Source organism: Peromyscus californicus, unplaced genomic scaffold (assembly GCF_007827085.1).
Source record: "Peromyscus californicus insignis strain IS unplaced genomic scaffold, ASM782708v3 Scaffold_10__1_contigs__length_136768540, whole genome shotgun sequence".
NCBI lineage: Eukaryota > Metazoa > Chordata > Mammalia > Rodentia > Cricetidae > Peromyscus > Peromyscus californicus.
In genome coordinates, this window is record NW_026294391.1 from 128959225 (window position 1) to 128982244 (window position 23020).

General features: G+C 37.2%; 1 protein-coding gene across 8 annotated transcripts in view; it reads left to right on the forward strand.

Moving 5' to 3' along the window:
- Aff2 (ALF transcription elongation factor 2) overlaps window positions 1-23020 on the forward strand; it is a 661131-nt gene that overhangs the window by 183444 nt on the left and 454667 nt on the right. For 4 of the 8 annotated variants that reach the window (XM_052740412.1, XM_052740432.1, XM_052740449.1 and 1 more), the window contains exon 2: window positions 2391-2523. In XM_052740412.1, the coding sequence (XP_052596372.1) occupies window positions 2391-2523 (133 nt within the window). The remainder of the gene's footprint in view (window positions 1-2390; window positions 2524-23020) is intronic. The other 4 variants (XM_052740423.1, XM_052740440.1, XM_052740457.1 and 1 more) reach the window with 1 other exon arrangement.

A 23020-nucleotide genomic window follows, 5' to 3' on the forward strand; every position in this document is an offset into this window, starting at 1 on the left:
TTTATTTAATTCGCTAAGTATGCATGGTTGTAGGACAGTCTATTAAGCATGGGTAGCCTCTCAGGGATTACATTACAAAGAAAATTGACTTTTCCTCCCCAAAGAGCCATCATTTGCCAGCAGCTTTTCAGATGTGTGTGTTGGGGAGCATGTCTTACAACACTCTTTCCCATCCATTCTAGTGTTTTAGTTGGATTGATATTTTGCAGCTCATATGCATATGTATACAGTCATAGATGCTATTAGTGTGTACAATAACCTTGTAATATTCACTAAATAGTCTACATGTGTCTACTATCTCTGATTATAGGAATCTTTCTATGCACTCTTCTGAAATGATCCCTTAGCCTTGAGGGGGCCGGAGGAAGTGTGTAATATAGATGTCCCATTTAGACCTGAAAACTTCACAATATCTTATTATCTGCATTTTTATCAGTTGTGGACTATTTGCCATATACTGCAAAAGTAATTTTCTCTGGTGAGGGTTGAGAACTATACTACTATACAAGTATAAAGATTAAAAACCTAGGGGCAGTTCCACACAGTACCATTTAGCAGAATAATAGAATTTGGTTCTCCTCTAGGGCCTATGACCTATCTAGTTGTAGGTTTTGACCTGTGGACTAGGATTTAAATTCAGTCAGAAAGTGCTTCATTACTCCTATGACATCCATGCCACTTTTGTACCAGTGGATATATTTTGCTATGCTAGTTATAATTGTGCTTCTCAGGTTCACACATAGATACCTTGTAGAAAAGATGCAAATCTAAACTGGGAATTTATTTTATGTTACATATAAACCTTATGCTCTTAACATGAAGGAAATTTTAGAGAATATGTTTAGTGTATCTGCATTTTAACTCTGTACTGTCATGTTATTAAATATGAAATTTTTCTACTTGTAGCATCATATAAGCACTTTCAATTTTCAGATTGGGAGAATGTAGATGAATTTCTAAATGGTCTCAATAAATAAAAAGCATGGAACCAGAAATTTGGGTGATAGTCCAAGAGAAAGATCAGAGGAATAGGACAAACCATGAGCTAACCTCACCTCAACAACTCGGTAGCTTCTTCCTGCCTGCCCACACCTTCATTGCCTTGCTGTTCTGCCCTCTCATTGGCTCTGTTAGCCCAGCTACATCACTTCCTCTTCCTACACAGCTCTGTCACTTTCTGTCTGTACAGACCTCCAGACCTCTATGGTTGGTACTGGGATTAAAGGTGTGTGTTACCATGTTTGGCTCTGTTCCCTAGTGTGGCCTTGAACACACAGAGATCCTGAATGCTAAGTGATAGGATTAAGGGTATGTGCTATCACTGCCTGACTTCTTTGTTTATTTATAATGGCTGGCCTTTTTCCTCTGGTCTCTAGGCAAGCTTTATTTATTAAAGCACAAATAAAATATCACCATATTTCAGCACAAATAAAATATCACCACAGGAGAATTTTCAGTTTCAGATATTTGCATTAGGGATTCTCAATTTTTAATATAAATCATGCAGATTTAGAGTTCAATTTAAAGTATTGCGTGACAGAGAAGTAAATTTCTTAATAAGGAAATATTCCATTCTGAAATCCCTAAGATCTCCGACTAGATCTTAAATGTTGTCTGGAAGCTTTCAATATTTCAATGAAAAAGTCTGAAATTTGATGAACATCTTATAGGTAGTCTTTATAAAACAGCTTTATATCAAGTTCATTTAATGCTTTTGCCACATGTCTCTTTCATTGATAGTCATTTGTTTGTTGTTTCAGCTAGGTCCCTTCTTTTCTAAATATTTTTCCCAAATGGCTCCTAGTCAATTGTGAAACAAAAATAATAATAAAAAAATCAAAACAAAAACAGCCAAACAAAAAGTAATGAAAGTATTTAAATAATTTAATATTTTAATGTGTCCACCTCCACATAAGATGGCTTAATGTCCTTAAACTTACCCATGATAATTAAGATAGGGTAAAGTCTTTGGGAAGACTTCCAATTTAATTAAAGATCCATGCTTTAATCATTTGTTTCTTTTGTATTATGTGGCATATGTGCATTCATGGCCCCAGGTGTTTGACAACATGATGTAACCTTAATTCAGCAATTCTCCGTATAGTAGACTGGTTTTACAGAGTGTGAAATTACATCTAATAATCAAAAAAGGATGAGGAACAAGAATTCTATGTACTTGCATGGCCACAGGTACAACTTTTACTGAGCAAATTTCTGGTTTCTTTCTTACTTTTAAAGTTAGTACAGATAAAGTAAAGGATTCTGTTTTCTATGCAGTACTGAGCTGGGTAGGATTGAGTTGCATTTTTTTTTTATTCCTAGGAATAACAAGGGAGATATAAATTTCTTGATGACTAATTTTTCTCTGTTTTTTTTCTTTTTCATATCAGTCACTATGAACAGGATCGTAGTACACTTAAAAAAAGGGAATGGGAACGAAGAAATCAAGAAGTTCAACAAGAAGATGATCTCTTTTCTTCAGGCTTTGATCTTTTTGGGGAGCCCTACAAGGTAGCTGAATATGTATGTAATTTATCTTTTTGGATAATACTCTTTTCTATAGTCTTGAACTTGCTTATTAATACTAACTTTATTTTCAAGCACCAAAGTTATTTTACAAGATATATATATATATTTCCACATTGGGGGCAATTGAAACTTTCAAGGGATGTCTGCCAGAATAACACTTATTTTCTCTGGCTTGTGAGACTTTCTGTCTTCAAAGAGCCCCTCACAGCCCAAGCATTGTTATATCAAAATACTCCTTCCATGCTTTCCAGTGTGTTTAGCCAGGCAAACCATGAAGACTTCATTAGAGCAACAATGGGCAGGACTACTTATCTTCCAAATCAGTGCCATCTACTGCAAGACTGATGCTTTTTTCCCCCATTTTAGTTTAATGATAGCTGCAGGTAGTTTTAATAATCTTTTAAAAAATTCATGTATTCTTGGCAAAGGAAAATAAGCCAATCTTATTTCCTGTGTCTAATAAGTATGGGCTAGGAGATTGTTCAACCAGAGGATAGAGGGAAGCAAGGTAGATTTTTCCAGTGTCATTCAGCCTCCTATGTATCTCTGTGAATGATCAAACAGCTATGACTACAAGTATTGAGTTTATGATGACTCTTTCTGATGTTTCTTTTGGTGGTGGAGATTAAGGTTAACTGGAAAGATGTTAGAAGGGGAGTTTTTATTGTATAATTGGCAGATGGTTGGGTTTTATTAAAAATGTATTAGTAGTATAATATTTAATGAAACTGAATGAATAAAAGAGATAAATGAATGAAAATTAAAGAGGTGATTTAAGAAGGGCATCAATTAATGGACAGTGGCTTCTGGAAAAGGAAAGTTCTCAATGAATGCAGAATAAGTCCAGATTCTACTTTGGTGTAGAGAGTTGGGGGTTTGCATTGGTGTCTAATAAGGCAAGATTTCAGCTTTGTTTAAAAAAAGAATGGAGTTCATGATTTACATACCTGGGTACCTTTCAAGTTTTGTAATACTGACAGACTAAACTATTAATTTTCAAATGATCAGCAATTCACATGTGCACACGTGCACACTCACACACACATGTACACACACCAAAAACTTTTTTACAATTTCAGTTGATCCAATTTATGTATTATGTTTAAATGTGTATATTCAGTTATATGGTTGATTTCACTGACATATTTTGAAGGTCCAGTGTGTACTAATCACTTCTTTAGACAAGTGTACAAAGGGAAACAAAATATAGTCCTTGCTTTCAGGAAATTTCTAGTCTAGTGACATTATTGTGTCATGAATGAGTGATGGCACTGGTGATGGGAATGAACAGAGGAAGTTTAAGGAGCTATTGTATTTGATAAAAGAAACTCGTGATAGGTTTTTTTTAAGATAAAGTGTGAAAGCTGAAATGATAAGGTTGAGTTTCTAACTAAATGTAATATGGGTTAAGAAGTATTGAGTCTCTGGTTTGTTCTTACCTGAGGAGATGGTGGTTATCATTATTAAGTAGTTTAGGAGGAAAGCTATGTTGCTGCTTATAGTGAAAAAAATAATTTAGTTTTGACCATGTTGCATTTGACATGTAGTGGGATAACAAGGAAAAGGCATTGGATACCTAAGTCTGTAGCTCATGGGAAAAGTCAAGGGAGAGATTTGTGGGGCACATTGAAGCTTTGAGAAAGATACTGTCACCATTACGAAGTGTGATGGCAGGATAAGAAGAGGGAAAATATGAGACTTCTAGGAAATGTGTTGATATTGTGTTGCCCAAAATATTGTGCACCCTAATAAACTTATCTGGGGTCAGAGAACAGAACAGCCACTAGATAGAGATAGGGGCCAGAAAATGGTGGCACATACACCTTTAATCCTAACATTCCATCTGTATCTATGTGAGTTCAATGTCACACTGGAAATAGCCAGGCATGGTGACACATGCCTTTAATCCCAGGAAGTGATGGAAGGGAGCAGAAAGGTATATAAGGCGTGAAAACCAGGAACTAGGGTCAGTTAAGCTTTTAGGGTTTTGAGCAGCAGTTCAGCTGATATCCATTCGGATGAGGACTCAGAGGCTTCCAGTCTAAGGAAACAGGATCAGCTGAGAATTTGGCAAGGTGAGGTGGCTGTGGCTTGTTCTGCTTCTCTGATCTTCCAGTATTCACCCAAATAACTGACACTGGGTTTGTTTTTATTAATAAGACCTTCTAACAATTCGTGCTACAAGGAAATAGCAACCATTAAGGGATAAAATGTGGTAAAAGCAGAGTCCTGGATAGAACTTAAAGGAAGTGAACAGATAGGTAGAACGCTAGGGGAAATGAACATTTAATGAGAACCAAGGAAATTAAAGATTCCCTGGAAAATGGATTTGCTACTAATGTTTCTCCAGGAAACCAGGAAATGTAAGGATCATTCATTCGTTGTTGAACCTTACAGTTAAGGTATAATTTATGACCTTAGGAAAGTTGTGGGCAACCAGTTGCTAGGATTTGGAGAATGGATAGGTATTGATGAAATTATTAAGGCCACTCCATGTAGTTAAAAGGGAGGTTTATTTAGTGGCAAAACTTACAAATGAAGGGATAGGTAGGTTGCAGGGTCTGGGAAAGATGCAGCACAGTCCAGCAGTGTTCTCTGGAGAACTTGGTTCAGTCAACCTCCAGCGTCCAGAGTCCAGGAACCAAGAGAGAAGGCACATCCAGATATTGGGTCTTCAGGGTCCTCTCATTGCTCTGCTTTGTAGGCGTGACAGTTACTGAAGCCTCAGTGGGGGTTGGGACTTTCAGATCAAGGTTGGAATGGCTACCCACTACAGACAGGAAATGGTTAAATAGAGAAAGAGGTAATCAATATGGACTTTATCTTGCATGGAGAAATAAAGAAATAAAAACAAACAATTATATAGAGAGGTTTGTTTTCCTTTTACTGTCTATGAATGCTTGCCTACAGGTGTGTATATGTAATACATGTGTGCTGAGGCCAAAAGAGGGTTTTGAATTGCCTGAAACTGTACATATGTGTGATTATATGTCATCATCTATGTTCTGGGAACTGAAGCCAGATCCTCTGAAAGAGCAACAAGTGCTCTCAAACATTGAGCCATCTCTCCAGCCCTATAGAAGTTTTTTTTTTTACATGAGATAAACATGAATGTGTTTAGAGATTACTCGGGAGAGGTGGAAGGTTGAGGGGTTGGTAATGAAGAGTATAGCAAGGTCCCAAAGGAGATTAAACCAAATATAAGATTAAAAAACATAAATAATCACAAGCTAGAGGAAGAATAATAGAAGCAGAACTTTAGAATGACAACAAAGCTGCAGAGTAAAATGAAGATGGGACAAATAACAGAAAAAAATCATAGCCTCCATTTTGGGGACAAAATCAAAGATGACAGGCGTTTTGGGATGAAAGAGAAACTAATCAAATGAGCTTTACATCTTTGGATGAGATTAAAAAAAAGGAACCCTTCTTGGGTGGTAGATATATTTATAGCCAATATCCATTCAATTCTTAACATTGTTATAATGTGAAGAACCTTTGGTTTATTATTTCTACATAATTTTAAGTCATAATGAATTAGTAACCTTGTACCTTCATGGTAATTGTTAATTAATGAGGTGTACTAAATAGATGTCTGCCAATTTTTTGATGGAAGCAGTGTGTTTTTGAAAAGTCATTGAGAAAACTTCTGAACATTGTCAAAGGTATTCAGCATCATCTTTTTTATAGTATAATACATCATGTAGGGACAGATAAGGGAGCATTTAGTCACACATGGGAATGTTTAGTCAGACTCAGGGTGGTTGCATAGTTAGCCACTTATTGCCCTTGCCCTTGATGAGCAGGCTTTTTTTCTTGAGCCATAATTATTAAGGGAAATAATTGTAGTATAGAAACAGGTTTATGATATGGTAATTTTATTTATTCTTAAATTGGTAAGCAATTGTCATGTGGTGCTGTTCCCATTTTTAGGCTTCACTGACACATCAATGAGGAATATTTCCCTTTTTACCATCATATCACAACACTAGAACTGGTGCATGCCTGAAAACGTTCCCTAGACCAAGCCTAATGATGGATATGCTGTCCTTGGAGTATCCAAATACGCAATGGCAGGCCTCAAGTTGGTTCACAAATCATTGGTAAAATTGTAGATACACCAAAACTCTTCCTTAGGATTCAACGGGAATGCTTATCAAACTGAAAATCAAACTTTGGGGCGGTAGGCCTGGACTTCCATAAATCTTGCTATACCAAACTTAAATAATGACCTCATATCTTGTCCAATACTATCAGTGCTTCATCAACTAGCAATACGAAGTACATTTCATTGTACCTGCTGCTTTTTCTTGATATAAATACTCTTTCATGTTCCTTACTGACTTATTTCTCTTCTTTGCTTTAACTGTACCCTATTCACAATGAAAAAGAATATTAACTTCCTTCAGATTTGGTTGTGGGTGGGAACCTTCTTCTTAGGGATATTTTTTTAGTTTGCAACTTTGAAACTCAAATTTGTGTTATAGTATTGAGAAGAATGTTTTGAAGGGGGCCTGAGAAATATGAAGCCCTTTGGCATGTCTGTGTCAGTACAGAAAGACTGGTGAGGAAATTGTATGTCCCTACTATGGACTATAGCTTTATATATGTGTTCATTTAATCCTTAAAATAAATGGCATATGTAGATGTAATTCTAAATGGTCTTATTAAATAAGAAACACAGAGCCAAATAAAGAGATAAAAACCCAGAGATCGAGCAGTAGCCAAGAGGTATGACCACCTTATCTTACCACTCACTGCCGTCCTTCCCCTCAGAGAGACCTTCTTCCTGTGTTCTATCTTTTTATTGCCTTTCTGTTCTGCCTTCTCATTGGCTATAAACCCAACCACATGACTTCCTCGTCACTGCCTGTCTATACAGACCTCCAGGTCTCTATGGTTGGAACTAAGATTAAAGGTTCGAGCCACTGCTTGGCTGTGTCCTTGAACACACAGAGACTCTGCCTGACATGTGATTGGATTAAGAGCATGTGCTATCACTACCAGACTTCTGCTTAATGGCTTGCTCTTAGCTCTGATTCCCAGGCAACTTTATTAACATACAAATAAAATCACATTTCAGCACAAATAAAATATCACTATATTTCCTCTTTCTATTCTAATAAAAAGAAAAAAAATGAAAAAGTTATAACTAATATAAGAAAAACTATATACAATAAGTACAATAACTATATACATTATATATAAGCAATAAATACCTAAACAATGTCTAGTCCATTTGCATTTGACAAATTCAAAGAAAATAATTCCATTATCTATCCTATTTCAGTAAGTCCCAAATGTACCTGATTCACTTTCTATCCTAACTTATATTACTAACAGAACTCTCTTATAATGTCTTTCAAATTTATACACTTTATCTCTTTAGTGAGTTTCTTTTCTGAAATTCTTAACAAGGAAAACTATAATTATAACTACCTAATCTTTAACTATAACTTTAACTATCTAATCTTCAACTCCTTCAGAGACCTAAGACGGAAATAATACTACCTAAAAAAATAAAAACAGGAAGTGCACACAAGTGGCTTCCAAAAAAGTTGTGAGTTGACAGCCAGCCAGCTGCCTGGTAACTCGAGGTTTCTTTGCAGCGTTGGGGCATCATCTTCAGCCTATAGGCTTAGTGTAGCTGGCAGATTCATTTGTGAAGTAGGATGTACAAAAGGTCAACAGTTCGACCTCACATTTGGTGAGAGCAGTCCATGTACTAGAAACACCTGAATTTCACTAGTGTCCTGTCATGATTCAGCATTTTAAATTCTGGAAATTGTTAGTGTGTTTGGAATTCAGCTGTCCATTCTTCTTGGCTTGTGGGTGGCTTCATCTCTTTTATTAAATGCCAGTGTACCATTGAGAGGTTAGACTCCATCAGCTTAGTTACTTTTTCAAGAATAACTGTTTCAGCTGTTGTTCCACTGCACATCAAAAGCCATCGGTCCACTGCCAGTTCAGCTGCCTTCAAAGAAAGGGCCTATGTACCTTTTTTGGATTGAAAAGGCCATTTCAGGGATGGTGCCATATTGTCCTGGCCTCAGAGGATGCCTTTTGTTAAAGCCACAACCACACTTGTCTTGGCAAGAATTGGTAATACTTTCTTTCGTGTCCTATCTGTCCATTTTGTCCTGTTTGTCAGCAGTCGATTTGAGGATACTTTGTTGTCCAGTGGCTAACTTTTGCCACAATGAAAGTTAATTCCATATGTAGTTTCTTCAATGCCCATACTTTCTATGAAGTAGATTGGTACTGCCAGGAGCCGACATGTCTCATAGTCATAACAAAAAAGAAAAAAATTCTAAGTTATTAAAACATTTTAAGTGCCATATTCTGTAGATCTCTGAAGGGTTTGAAGATGACCTGTCTATCTAAAATATATCTGCTCCATCTTGAAAACATACCTAATATGACTACAAGTTTGATTGTAATGTCTAACTACTAACTTCCATTTCTTTATATTCTAATAGTTGATAATAATAACATTCAAGGAAAATCAAATTGCATTACATTGTTAAATGAACAGTATAAGTACAATATCTTGAACAAGATTAGAAATATATGTATAGCATTTTCTAACAATATAAATATATATATATATATATATATAATTTGCGTACAATGTACAAAAATCCAAACCAATGTAAAGTATTTAAAACTAGTAATTGTTTTTTAAAAGTAGATTCAATAAATCTATCTTTTTATTTATTTATTTATTTATTTATTTATTTATTTATTTATTTATTTATTTATTTGGTTTTTCGAGACAGGGTTTCTCTGTGTAGCTTTGCGCCTTTCCTGGAACTGACTTGGTAGCCCAGGCTGGCCTCGAACTCACAGAGATCCGCCTGGCTCTGCCTCCCAAGTGCTGGGATTAAAGGCATGCACCACCACCGCCCGGCTTCTTTTTATTTATATTGTATCTATATCTTCTCTTTATTTTTTTGAGTAGATTCAATAATCTACCCTCTATTCTATCATTTCTAGATATCTTTTTTTTTTTGGTGCCTGGAACCATGAACTTTCTTCCCTAGAAGAGAAAATCTTCACAGCAATTTCTCCCCACCATTTGTCTTGCCAAATATTTCCAAACTGACCTTTGCCAATGCTTTCTTGTAACACAATGGTCCTGGCAATTCTTCTCTGAACAAGCAGCAGTAAACCCTTCATTCCAGGTAGCAGCATCACTGGAGTCACCAACACGATGAGAAGCAGCCAGCAACTTGGAGCAGCAGCTGCTGCCTCCATGGACCCACTGCCACCATTTGTGGATGGGCCCTGGCCGCAGCTTCTCCTTAGCAAGCCTCCTATGCCATCCTCAAACTCAGGATCCTCCTGCCTCCTTCAGCAAATCCAACCAGTGTTCACCACCACAACTGGCATGTATAGCTCAGGTATGAGCTGGGGCTCGCAAGGCCACAGGCAAGTAGCTTTTTCAAGAATTTGTACCACAAATGTTGGGTGTTAGATGTAGCATGAATCTTAAATGGTCTTATTAATAAGAACAAACCCAGAGCCAGGTATTGGGGTGAACACTGGAAGACCAGAGAAGCAGAACAAGCCACAGCTAACCATACCTTGCCAATTCCTCAGCTGATCCTGTTTCCTCAGACTGGAAGCCTCTGCATCCTTATCCATATGGATCAGAGCTAAACTGCTGCTAAAAGTCTAAAAGCTTATCCAGGCTCTAGTTCCTAGGTCCTCACACCTTATAATCCTTTCTGCTTTCTGCCATCACTCCCTGGGATTAAAGGCTCACTTCCTGGGATTAAAGGCCTGAGTCACCATGCCTGGCTGTTTCCAGTGTGGCTTTGAACTCACAGAGATCCAGATGGAACTCTGCCTCTGGAATGCTCGGATTAAAGGCATGTGCTACCACTGCCTAACCTCTATGTTTAATATTACGGCTGTTCTGTTCTCTGACCCTCAGATAAGTTTATTGAGGTGCACAATGTATCAACCACAGGGGTACACACTGAACCCATGTTTTTTGAGGAATTTTAACTCTAAGTAGTTAGATGGCTCCTTTGCAACTTCATATTTTCATTCATTGTGGCACGAGGCTTGTATCCAGTTCAGTATGATTTTCTGTCTGTGGTAGGAAGTTCTTTGCCTTCTGACTAGTCAAATGAATTGATAAGCTTTCCTATTAGGTGACTATGTGGAATAAACTCCTTCTTTTGGCTCATAGATTCCTCTGGGTTTTTATTTTTTATTTTTTTTTAACTTTACTTTGTTGTTGGTGCTGTTATTATTATTATTATTATTATTATTATTATTATTATTATTATTATTATTGTTATTGGCTTTTTCAGATGAAGTTTCTCCTTGTAGTGACTGGCTGTCCTGGAACTCATTTTGTAGAACAGGCTGGCCTCAAACTCAGAGATCCACTTGCCTCTGCCTCCAAGGTGCTGGGGTTAAAGTCATGCACCATCACTGCCTAGGTATTGTTTCTATTTTAATGAAAAATTTCATATAATAATTTGATCATTTTCTCTTAACCCAATTAATTCTAGAACACCTACCTCTCCGTCCACTCAATTTTATGTTCTCTCTCTCTTTCAAAAATAAAAGCAAATAAGAAACCAAGAAACACACAAAAAAACCTGTAAAAGTCAAAAAACAAAATAAACAAGTAAAAGACCAATTAGATGAAAATATCAAAAAAAGTAAAAATGATATAAAATGTCCAGAGAAGGGCTGGAGAGATAACTCAGTAGTTAAGAACACTGGCTGGCTGTTCTTCCAGAGGTCCTGAGTTCAATTCTCAGCAACCACATGGTGGCTCACAATCATGTATAATGAGATCTGGAGCCCTCTTCTGACCTGCAGGCATACATGCAGACAGAACACTGTATACATAATAAATAAATAAATAAATAAATAAATAAATAAATAAATAAATACATAAAGACATAAATAAATAAATAAATAAATAAATCTTTAAAAAAAAGTCCAGAAAATACCATTTTGTGTTAGCTAACTAACTATTCCTGGGCTTGGGGCCTGACATGAATTGTGGTTTATATACTCAGTGAGATCCAATTGCAGAAAACTGATTTTGTCTTTGTCAGCAGGTATTAATCATAGACAGCAATTGATTAGGTTACGTTACATTAGGTTTGCAATATATTTTGGTTAGGGTTGGGACCCTGTGTCTACATCTCCCACTCAGTGCTGGGACCACATCTGGCTTGAACCTGTACAGGTCTTGTGCATACTTCTACAGTCTTTATGAGTTCATATGTACTTCAGTCCTTTGTGTCTGGAAGATAGTTTCCTTGAGTCATCCATTCCTCCAGGCTCTTACTATCTTTCTGCCTTTTCTTCCTCATAGAGCCCTGAACCTTGAAGGAGGGGAAGGGGTTTATGAAGACATTCCATTTAAGACTGAGTAGTTTAAAGTCTCTCATTCCCTGCATATTTTTGATTTCCAGGATCTATTTATTAATTACCATCTATTACAAGAAAAAGCTTCTCTGATGAAGGTTGAATGAGGCAATAATCTATGGCTATAATATATAACTTAAGAATCATTTTGTTGCTATGTTCCTTTAACAGAATGATAGTACTAGGTTTTTCCCTAGGCCCATGACTAATTTAGTCTTAAGTTCTTGTCATTAATGGGTTCCTGCTGTGGGATGTTCTGTATGTTAAATGTGTTGCTCTGATTGGTTAATAAATAAAATACTGATTAGCCAGTAGCCAGGCAGGAAGTATAGGTGGGACAAGGAGAGAAGAGAATTCTGGGAAGTGGAAAGCTGAGGCAGAGAGACACTGCCAGCTACACCATGACAAGCAAGTTGTAAGGTACCAACCAGTAAGCCACAAGCCATGTGGCAACTTATAGACTAATAGAAATGGGTTAATTTAAGATATAAGAACTAGATAACAAGAAGCCTCCTGTGGCCATACAGCTTGTATGCAACATAAGTCTCTGTGTGTTTAGTCAATTGGGTCTAAATGGCTGTGGGACTGGTGGGTGAGAGAGATTTATCCTGACTGTAGGCCAGGCAGGACTGGAGAAATCTCCAGCTACAGGTTCCATCTCATAGAGTGAGCCTTAAGTCCACTTCCCATAACATTTGTGCCATTATTCCTCCTTTTTGAAACAGATCATATTATTATTACTATAATTGCTTTTACTACTACTATTTTACAGATTCTAATGGCTCACTAAAAGTGAGGAAACTGGGATACAGAAATGTTTGTTTTAAATGAGGTAAAGACTGATGGAGGCTTACTTGAATGATAGTTGTGAGGATAAAAAGAAATAGCTTGGAACACTGCCTTAAAATCTGGAAAGTACGATAAAGTTCAAGTTCTTGTCATTATTGCAAATAAAGAAAGGAATAGTGTGGGGCGTTTACCTCCTCCCCCAGCACAGTCAAGTGCAGACCATCCCAGACACCTGCACTCAGGCCCATGGTCTAATCATCCTCTATGAGGACCTGCTGGGTAAAGCCACGAGGAACCCGAGAAGGGGCTCCCACAGGTCCCCATTTCTTAATATATAAAAAACAACTATTAATGGCTTACAGCAATCTCCAAGCTGTTACACCTCCCAGTATGGGAGTAGAGGATGATAAAGATGGCATTTCTCTTTTGAATTAGGTCCAAGGTGACTACAGCAGTCTTAGCTGTCACAAGCCCTTTCTAAGCCAAAAATTCTTAAGGCGACTACAAACTTAAAGAATCCCTTAGCTTCATCATTACCATTAACAGGTTAACATAAATATTGCTATACATAGTCACAATTCTCTCAATCTTACAACTCAAAGCAAACTCTTAACAGAACCATTTGAATTAGCATATATGGTGCTAAATATAGTTAACCATTTTCTCCGTCTTACAACTTTAACTCAATCATTTGAATTTTCTTGCTAACAGAACATAGGAAAAACTTCAATGTATTCACATCAAACTTAAATATTTCCTTAACTCCACAAAACCAGGGTGCATTAATATCAATAGGGTAAATATAATTTCTGCAAACATAATTCAACCTCATAACTCCTGCTTTTCTTTATAATTTTTTAAACAAAATCTCAAACCTAGTTAGAAGAACCCAAACTTATACAATTCCTACAAACCCATATTGAAAAGCAATCTTCTCAATCTAACCATTAACACTTTGAAAACTTAGCAAACCATCCAAAAGCAGTTTCTTATTAAAAACTCTTTACCCTTTAAAAGTAACCTCTTAATATACCCCATTTGCATTTCTTACTAACAAAACATGACATTAATCCACTCAAACAACTTTTGAAATTAGACTAAGGAATATTAACTCTCCCCCTTTTCTTTATAATTTAAGCAAAATCTCAAGCCTAGTTAGAAAACCCAAACTTTTCCATTTAAACAGTTCCATTTGTAACACAAAACCAATTCTGTAAGTAATTTCATTTTTACATAAACAGTTCCACAAAACAATTCATGAATCACCAATTAATAAAGCATATATGCATACACAAAACTGCATCTTGATTCTAGGTAGAAATAATAAATTTCTTCATTTAAACAGTTCCATTTTTAACCCAATTCCAGAAAACAGTTCCTAGGTCATTACTATGAATAAACTCAAAATTGTCCCATATCAATGAAATCTCTATTGTTCATTTCATTTCTTAAGTCTTAAAATTCAAATGATAAATTCTGGTACTAGCCTTCCAAATATGAAGAAATCCATAACCAAAATCTTTTTGTAGTTTTATCTCATTTTAAGTTCAAAAAGTTCAAACAAGAAAAATTCTGGTATCAGGCTTTCACTTCAAAATGTGAAGAGACGTTTTACAACCAAAACTTTTTGCAATTTTCCTTCAAACAAGCGTCTCTGCAACTTTTATTCTCAAGCCAGAGACATTTAGGTACAGTAGTATTCTAAACCGCACCGTTTTTGATGTTAGCTCAGGTTTTTCTGTGTTGCGCTGACTTTCCACGGATCTCAACTGCGGATGCCTTGTGCTGGTTCTGGCGTCCGCCATTCTTAGCTTCTTAGCGGCTTCTGGAACTTTTGAAAACTGCTCAGACTGCCTGCTTTGCAGTCTGCTAGGACACTAACTTCTGTATCTCAGGTTCTTTCACCATATATATTAGGAATAGACTCACACTTAACATTTACACTTTTTTACAGACTCACACATAACATTTTTTGGAAAGCATTTAGACTCACATTCAACATTTACATGTTTTTACAAACTCACATATAACATATTATCATCTACTTATACTCCTTAAGGAAACTATAGAACTACTTTAGCAAATATATTTCTTATTACTTCTTATATATTTCTTATATTCATTCCATCTTATTCTTATTTAAACTTACATTTACAACTAGCAGCTTTACTTCTTATAAGCTTATTACTACATGTCTTAAGACTACCTTAGATACTTCTTGCAAGCTTATATTCTTAAAGGAACTCTATAGATCTATTTTACAAACTTATATAGGGCTACCATTAGCATATATTTAACTTAGCAAACACCTAAAGATTTCTTAACACAGACCTAACAAGACAGAATTTTTACAAACTCACATATCTTATTTTCATCTTCTATTTCTTACTCTTAATTATTATCACTATCTCTATAAGATTCTCTTAACTAGACAGGAAGTACGTACATCATTTCTAAAGTTTAGAGTTTATAGTCAGCTTTGTTATAAAGTACTGGGATTTAGTGAGTGTTGTTGTTATAGAATTGTGATAGTTGTTGCTAGGGGACTGTAACATCTTCAGGACGAAGCCACACTCCAAAGTTGCCAGTTCTCTCAGCCATTCCGGACCAGAAGAGATGCACTGTCAACGGTAGACAGTTTTTAACTAGAGGCTGTCCCTTCACCCAAATTCATAGTAGTTCCCCTAAGTGCTTCAATTCAGACAAACATTTCTATTACAGCAGTACTCTTGGTTTGCTCTACCGAAAAACTTCACTTCATGCTGAGGGTGAAATTACCGTATTTAGCTGCTGTAAAACTCTTCGCCAAATACTGCACAGCTATTAGGTGATATAAAGTATTTTTCTAAAGGAGTTAGTAAAGCCACAAGTGGCACAGCTCCGAACTGTATTTAGTATTTTCACTTCATTAGCTTTAACTCCTGATGTTATTAGCAGCTGTAATATTTAGCATTGATTTCTTATAAGGAACTTTCAGGTGAAGCAACTCTTTTGCAAGACAGCTAGATTTTCTGAAGTTTGTTTCCCATCTATAAAGCAGTCATTTCTTTTTGAATGCCTGTTTCTTATCCCCTTAATTAGATTTGCAAAGGAATCACTCATTGCAGGCTGTTTGTTCAAGAGGTAAATAATTTTTAATTTCACATAAGTTTCTTCATATCTAAGACAACGTTCAGTGTATAAACTGCTCTCTTGCTTTCTTAAGGATTTTAAAGTGGCTTGTTTGCTCTTGTAGGTAGCTTTTTGTCATCCAACTACCATAAAAACTTTGCACAGCTATTAGGGTAAATAAGGCATTTTACCAAGGAGCCCCAAACTGCGAAGCACCTAGTTCCATATCCTTTCAATTTTTCATTGGAACTGACACTTAAACTCTTAGACGATTTTCCTCCTCGTTCTTTTAAAAGCTGTATTTTAAGTTTACCATGAACGTATTTTCGAGCTGACAAATGTGTTTCAGGGCAATGTCGCCATCTTTAGCGGAAAAACTACCTTTCCCAGAATGCATTTCCCTCATATCCGTCCATAATGTTATCAGTCCCTTAAATCAGTCCTTTATATCATTTCCCTTATATCAGTCATTTCCCATAGTACTTTTTGGGTCTGAGAGTCAGGTGGTTCTCTTTTACCAGACTTGCTTACCAATTCTTGCCCGGGAGGTTTGAACAAAGTTTTTTGCTTTTGCAACAGGAGATTTGAACAAACATTTTACATTTTCAGCTATGGCACATTGGGAGATTTCTATTCTCTCCTCAGCTGGCTTCAACAGGTGTCTCTCCTTCATTTGACACTGGCCCCAGATCAGAACCGCACCTGCCTCGTTAGCCGGCATTGAGGCTGGCATTTCTGATAGCAATTTTCCTCGGGGCTTGTGTTTGTCTTAGCCAGTGAAAAACAAGATCACATACAACAGCTTTTCCATAGCTCCTTCAGAGAGATTTTCTCCCACTGATCTCATTTTGCTTGTTCCTTCCCCCCCCAGATGCAGAGCTTCAGGTATCTGTCTGCGGCTCTGTTCCTCTGCTAGCTGCTTTTGGAGGTAGGGGCTTTTTTTTTTCTTCCCCCGAATCTGCCTCAAATTCTAGCAGCTTTTCACAGGTCATGTATTTTCTGGGGAGGAATATGTCCCTTCTGTTTCTTTGGAGTCTTTTTCCCAGACAGTTCCCAGTTTGGTCTCAGTTTATACCCTCTACCCCAGAAACAGTTTCTGACACTACAGTGGTGGTTTTCCCTGCTCCTGAAGGTAGGGGCTTTTTGTCTGTTTCTGTTTTCGGGGTCTGCTTTGCGTACAGACTGAAAATCTAACAAGGGAGGTTTTTGCCATCTCTAAGCTCACATTAAGACAGGTGTTTTGTTTCATTAGGCCTTCACCTGGCCCAGTCCCCCAGTGGGTTGTGTTTGTCTGGGTGCTCAAGGACAGAGCTTATGCCAGAGGCAATCACTCCTCAGGGCTACACTCCCTCATCTCAGGGAGTCAGTTGAAACAAAGCTTTTCTCAAAGAGATACTTTCTCTGACAGAAAAAGCTTTACTCCTGGATAGTTGTGTTCTGCCCTGGCTGGGCTCTTTCCCCAGACAGCGTTCTGACTCAGCAGCACAACTGCTTCAGACACAGTTCAGCTTTACTGTTTTCCCAGAAAGGCCCTTATTCTCAGATTTCTTTTTTCAGCTGTGGACCTATCAACCCGGGACTTGTAGGAAAGCAGACAACTGTGCTGTTCCCACTGGCTTTAACTTTGTTGTTCATTAGCAATCTTCCCCTGGATCCTGCACCTTCCTGCCTCAGCTCTGTGCTCCAGGAAGTTTACAACTGCAGGAACCCTAGTATCCCTGAAATGCACTGCAACTCAGAGATGCTGGCCAGTCACCTCTGGGTTTTTGCTCAGAAGCTAGGATACAAGGCTAACAGTTTACATTGCTTCAGGGGATCTTTGCATTAGGACAATTGGAAGCACCTTTTCATTCTGAAATGCTCACTCAGAAACAAAACCATTAATGCCTCAGCTTGGCTGTAACTGAAAAGCTTGGCTTTTTTGCTTTTCTCAGGTAAAGTTTCCCGCCCTTTTGGGCTCTTTGTATCTTTTTACCCACATTCTCCCAAGCGTTTCCCTCAGGGTACTCTGACCCACTGTCTTTTCCCAGCTTGAAGAGACAGCTTAGAAGAGAGGTTTTTAGGAACTTGTCCCTGCCTCCTGCATTGCAGGGAGGATTTTTAAAGCTTGAAAGAATTTAGGTTTTGCTGTCTTAAGAGGTTTGTTGTTTTCCCTTAGAGCTAATCACAGGTGGTCCCCATACTAATATCTTCAGGTGATTCTAATTTTTGCCCTTTTGAGAAAAAGTTTAAGGCTTTAGTTTTTAAGTTTAAGAGTTTTTGAGAAAGATGAAGGCTTTTTAGAGAGTTTTTTTCCCCCAAATTTTCCAAGAAAAGCTTTATAGTTTAAGAGAAAGATTTTTTCCCCCAGGAGAAAGAAAGACCAACTTTTCCCAAAACTTCCCAACTTTAAACTTTGGCTTTTTACACCCCCATTTTTGCCTCAGGGAGAAATCACTTTCTCCTGCCACTTGGACTTAGCATTTCATCTGTCCCCAGGTCAAAAGTTCCACAGGAAACTTATTCTTCCCCATAAGCTCAAAGAAGAGCTTTTTTACTACCCAAAAAGCCCAAAGAAAGATTTTTCCCCCAGTTTGCATTCAGAGCCCCCAAAGTTAGAAAATTGTAGAGTTTTTCTGTCTAGTTGCCTTACTTATTTTTTCCTACACAATCTTACACTTCTAAGTTTTTCCTACGCTATTTTACTACCCTATGCCTTATACTTATTTTTCACAGATAGAAATTGAGAAGGGGATAGAAGATAGAAAATTTTGACAGAAGAGAATTTCGCTGCAGCATCGGACATCCTTCCAGTCCGCTTTCCTTTTCTCTCGAGGATAAAACCCCTGCCTCTCAATATATATAAAAAATATATATTTTCTGTAACACCGGCATGCCTTATCCACTGGCAGGGCTGACTCAGCACTTTCGCCAAAAACTCTGTAATAAAACTATTTTCCTTTATCTTTAATCCCTATTACTTTGTCTTTAGTCCCTGTTAATTTGTCTTTAGTCCCCCCTTTTTTTCTTTAGTCCCTTTTTTTCTTTTTTCTTTAGTCCCTGTTCATGGCGCCATTCTGTGGTGCGTTTACCCAACCACCCCCACAGTTCCCCAGAGTTTTCTTGAGTGCGAGCAGCAGGAAATATTAGATAGAAGGATTTATTGTGGAGAATATCTCGGAGATAAACAGATAGAAAATAAAGGATAGCCTCGAGAGGGCCTCGAACCTATTCCAATGGGCCCTGACTGTCTCTGCCCCAGGGTTTTTATAGAGACGCCAAGGGGTGGAGCAAAAGACCTCCTCCCCCAGCACAGTCAAGTGCAGACCATCCCAGACACCTGCACTCAGGCCCATGGTCTAATCATCCTCTATGAGGACCTGCTGGGTAAAGCCACGAGGAACCCGCGAACGGGCTCCCACAGAATAGCAACTCATGGCCCAGAGAGATTAACTGTGAAAATATCAGAATTAGGAAAAAAAGAAACTATTAAATTACACACTTAGCAATACTAAAATAAAGTAGAAGAAAAATGAACTTCAAAACTTGAATTATTTTTCTTATTTTATTAAAAGGAAATAGTATGGCACAATAGCATTTTAGCACATTAGTCTGGCAATGAAATTATACTACTGATTTGTAGATAACGTTAGAAGCAAACTGAAGGAACTTTGTATTTCCTAAATTAATGAGAAGCAAAAAGCTTCAATGAAGGAGTGCTGTTAGTCATGAGCCACAAACCAAATGTGTAATTCATGCTTGAAAATACTTGAAAAATGCATTTCCTTGATGATAGAGAAATTGTGGTTACTTAGGAAATAATGGCTACAGAGGTTATCTTTAAGGAATCAACCAATTATGTAGAATGGGAAATAAAGTATTGGCCACATTGAAAGAAGCCTAAAATTGATTGAAACAGCTAAATTTCATCTTTGCAATGTTTAGAATGTTCTATCAAGTCTGCTGAGAATATCTTCCTTCTTAATAGGATTACTAAGACTCTGGATGGCAAAAAAGGGGATTTTACTGTGCATCAGAAGTTGCTATGGTATATAATGAGAGTATATTATGTAGGTGTTGATAAATGTGTTACAGGCTCCACTAGGTTTTCTATGTCATATCTACTTTTTGAGAAATTACAAGATTAGTTGACTTTTGCCTCTCCAATGCCGAGGAGGCAAAAAATTGACCCTGGGAGCCTGGTCTGAACTATTAAGTATCAGGTGGTTGATGAATGGTAGATTTTTTTGAGGGTATATGTCTATGCCTATGTGTCTGTGTATAACTTTGACTCATAAGTATTTTGAACTTACCAGTATTTGTCATAAGAATGAACACACTATTTCCTACTTGTATCCACAGCAATAAAAGCATGTGGATCTTCCTTCAATCTTCAACTCAGAAAGCTTGGATAGTAAATACAACCTTTAATTTTCTGCTATACAGTTCCTGTCATGAGGCCTTCTGAGACAATTGCTCTCTGAGGAAGTTAGTCTAAGAGAGATGATGACCCTCCATTCCTGTAGGTTATCATTGCTTTACCTCTATGCTCTATGTGTATAGGAAAGCTACAGACTCTTACTATATCAGTATAGCCCCTAATTTGAAATGTAGACTCACTTTCACTGAATTAGACTTTAATGTAATGCTCATTGTTTTTAGTCTTCATAACAGAAAAAAAATGTATATGAGGAATGCCCAAGTGTCTTCTAGAAAAATCTGTTTTGAGAAATATTGGTGAAATTATTAAGGCCACTCCACGTAGTCAAAAGGAGATTTATTTAACAGCGTAACTTACAAATTAAGGGATAGGTAGGTCGTGGGGTCTTGGGAAGGTGTATTGCAGTCCAGCGAGTTCTCTGGAGCTCTGCTTGGCCCACCTCCACCGTCCAGGGTCCTGGAACAGAGAGAGAGCGCTGGCCCATCCAGATCTCGGGTCTCCAGATGCCTCCCTTGGCCCTGCCTTGTAGGCGTGACAGTTGCTAAAGTCTCAGTGGGGGTTGGAACTTCCAGATCAAAGCTGGAATGGCTACCCACTACATCTCCCCCTTTTGTCTAAGTAAGAAAGCTTTAACCTAATACAAGACTATATACAAAGGAATGGTTATCAAATATTGTCCAGGAATAATGAGAGATAATGACCTAGATAAGATGGAACTACAACCAATGAAAACAATATCAAGCAAGAAACACATACTGAAATCCAGAGAAGTATAGAGCATAGGTAAATGGCATGTTACAAAGATCATTCCATAGGTGTCCTATCCTAAAGAACCTGAAACTAATATTTAATATGTTCTATCTACTAAGTTGTAACTATAACTGCTAGTCTTCAATCCCTTCAAAGACCTGAGAAGGAATATAATGGTACCTGAGAAATGGTAGATGGATGCAAGCAACTTTCGGGAATCTTGCAAAAGAAGACCGAGACAGCTGGCAGCCTGGACAGTCACCTAATGTTTCTCAGCATTGTTGGTGTAATCAAATTGGCTACAGGCCTAAAGTACCTGACAGACCATTTTTAGAAGCAGGAATTCTGAAAGACCATCTTACCCTGTCTTGGCAGAGTACAGTGGTCACTTTCCTTGTGTCCCGCTTGTCCAGAAAGGACAGCATTGTATTTGTACTGTCAGCCATCGAGACAAGGGCAGTTCTTTGCCCAGTAGGCCATTTTGTGCCAAGAAGACAAACTTCTAAATGGAAATGTCTTAGAAGCCCAACATTCTCTCAGGATCAAATTGGTGCTGCCAGGAGCAATTGTGTCTCACGTCAACAGAATTTTAAGTTATTTAAATTCCATATTCTCTAGGTCTATGAAGTGTTTGAAGATTACCTGTCCATCTGACCTATGTATCTGCAAATCTGGATAACCTAACTGATGTAACTATAGAGATGACAAGCATAGGTGACTATAAATCTATAAGTCTTATCTACCAAAATAACCTAAGGACTAAGGCTTCACATAAACAAGGTAAACAGTCTATAAGCAAATGTATGGTAAAGAATGATGACTTTAAAATTGTGACAATGCACAAGATATTTATAACAGAGGTAGGAATATATAATGTGATATGTAATATGATAATAATCTTAAATATATATCAATATACCAAATATCCTAAACAGAAGTAGAACATACATAAAGTATGACAGATATAAATTTGCATTTGTATCAATATACAAATATTTCAAACAGGAGTAGAAATATATGTATATTATTAACAAATATAGTTTTGCATTTGTATCAATATACAAATTATCTTAAACAAGAATATAAAAACAGTTTACATTTGTATCAACATATAAGAATCCATAACATTGCAAATTACAGTGCAAATTATCTAAGGCTGCTATTTTACTAAATTTGTTTACTAGTGTATACAATAATCTACCATAATATCTTATACCTATCTATTCCATTTCTTCTTTTCCTTTTTTTCTCTTTTTTTTTTTAGAATACTGAGTCTAATATTTTCTTCCACCCCCAACCCTATAACCATCATCCATATCCCTTAGAATTATGAAACCTAAGGGAGAAGGGATGTCGTTTTCTTAGAAATGTTTCCTATTGTTTAGGGGGTGATGTTATGTCTGTTGGGTACTGTGAGAAAGCTCAGATAGTTAAATCTCAGTTAGACTAACTGTAGGTTCTGCAGCAAGTCTTAGAGTAATGGGTAAGGTTGTCTGAAATTCTGGCAAGAAGTGTAGTATGATGATGATTACCATGGCATCTGTTGGGGCCCCATCTTCCTTCTGGAGACTTATGAGATTGCTATTGGAAAAACTTATTTGTTATCAAAATGGAAGGTTTGGATTTAAAGAGGACATAGCATGTAAGAAAGGATTCTGAGAAATCAAGTGTAAGCATGGAGAGAATTAGAATCCTGAAGACTTTGGTTTCCTTCTGTCCCACACCATAGGGCTCTTCTGATATGGGACTGAAGAATCTCTCAACCTTTTCTTTTAGCAATATTCTTGGCTTTAGAGAAGGAGTGAGCCAATTCCATTTCCAAAGCCAGCTTGGCTTATAATTGAATTGGAACCAAAACTTTTCTAGATTGATAGAGAGATAGATGGTAGACAGTGAGATTTTACCGTGTGTAGATTGGTACCAATAGATTCTTTCTTTCTACTGTAAACATCTGGATATCCAAGGCCTTATGATTTTTGGAAGATGGGTATTTCCATTATCTTGGAAAGACAAGAACAA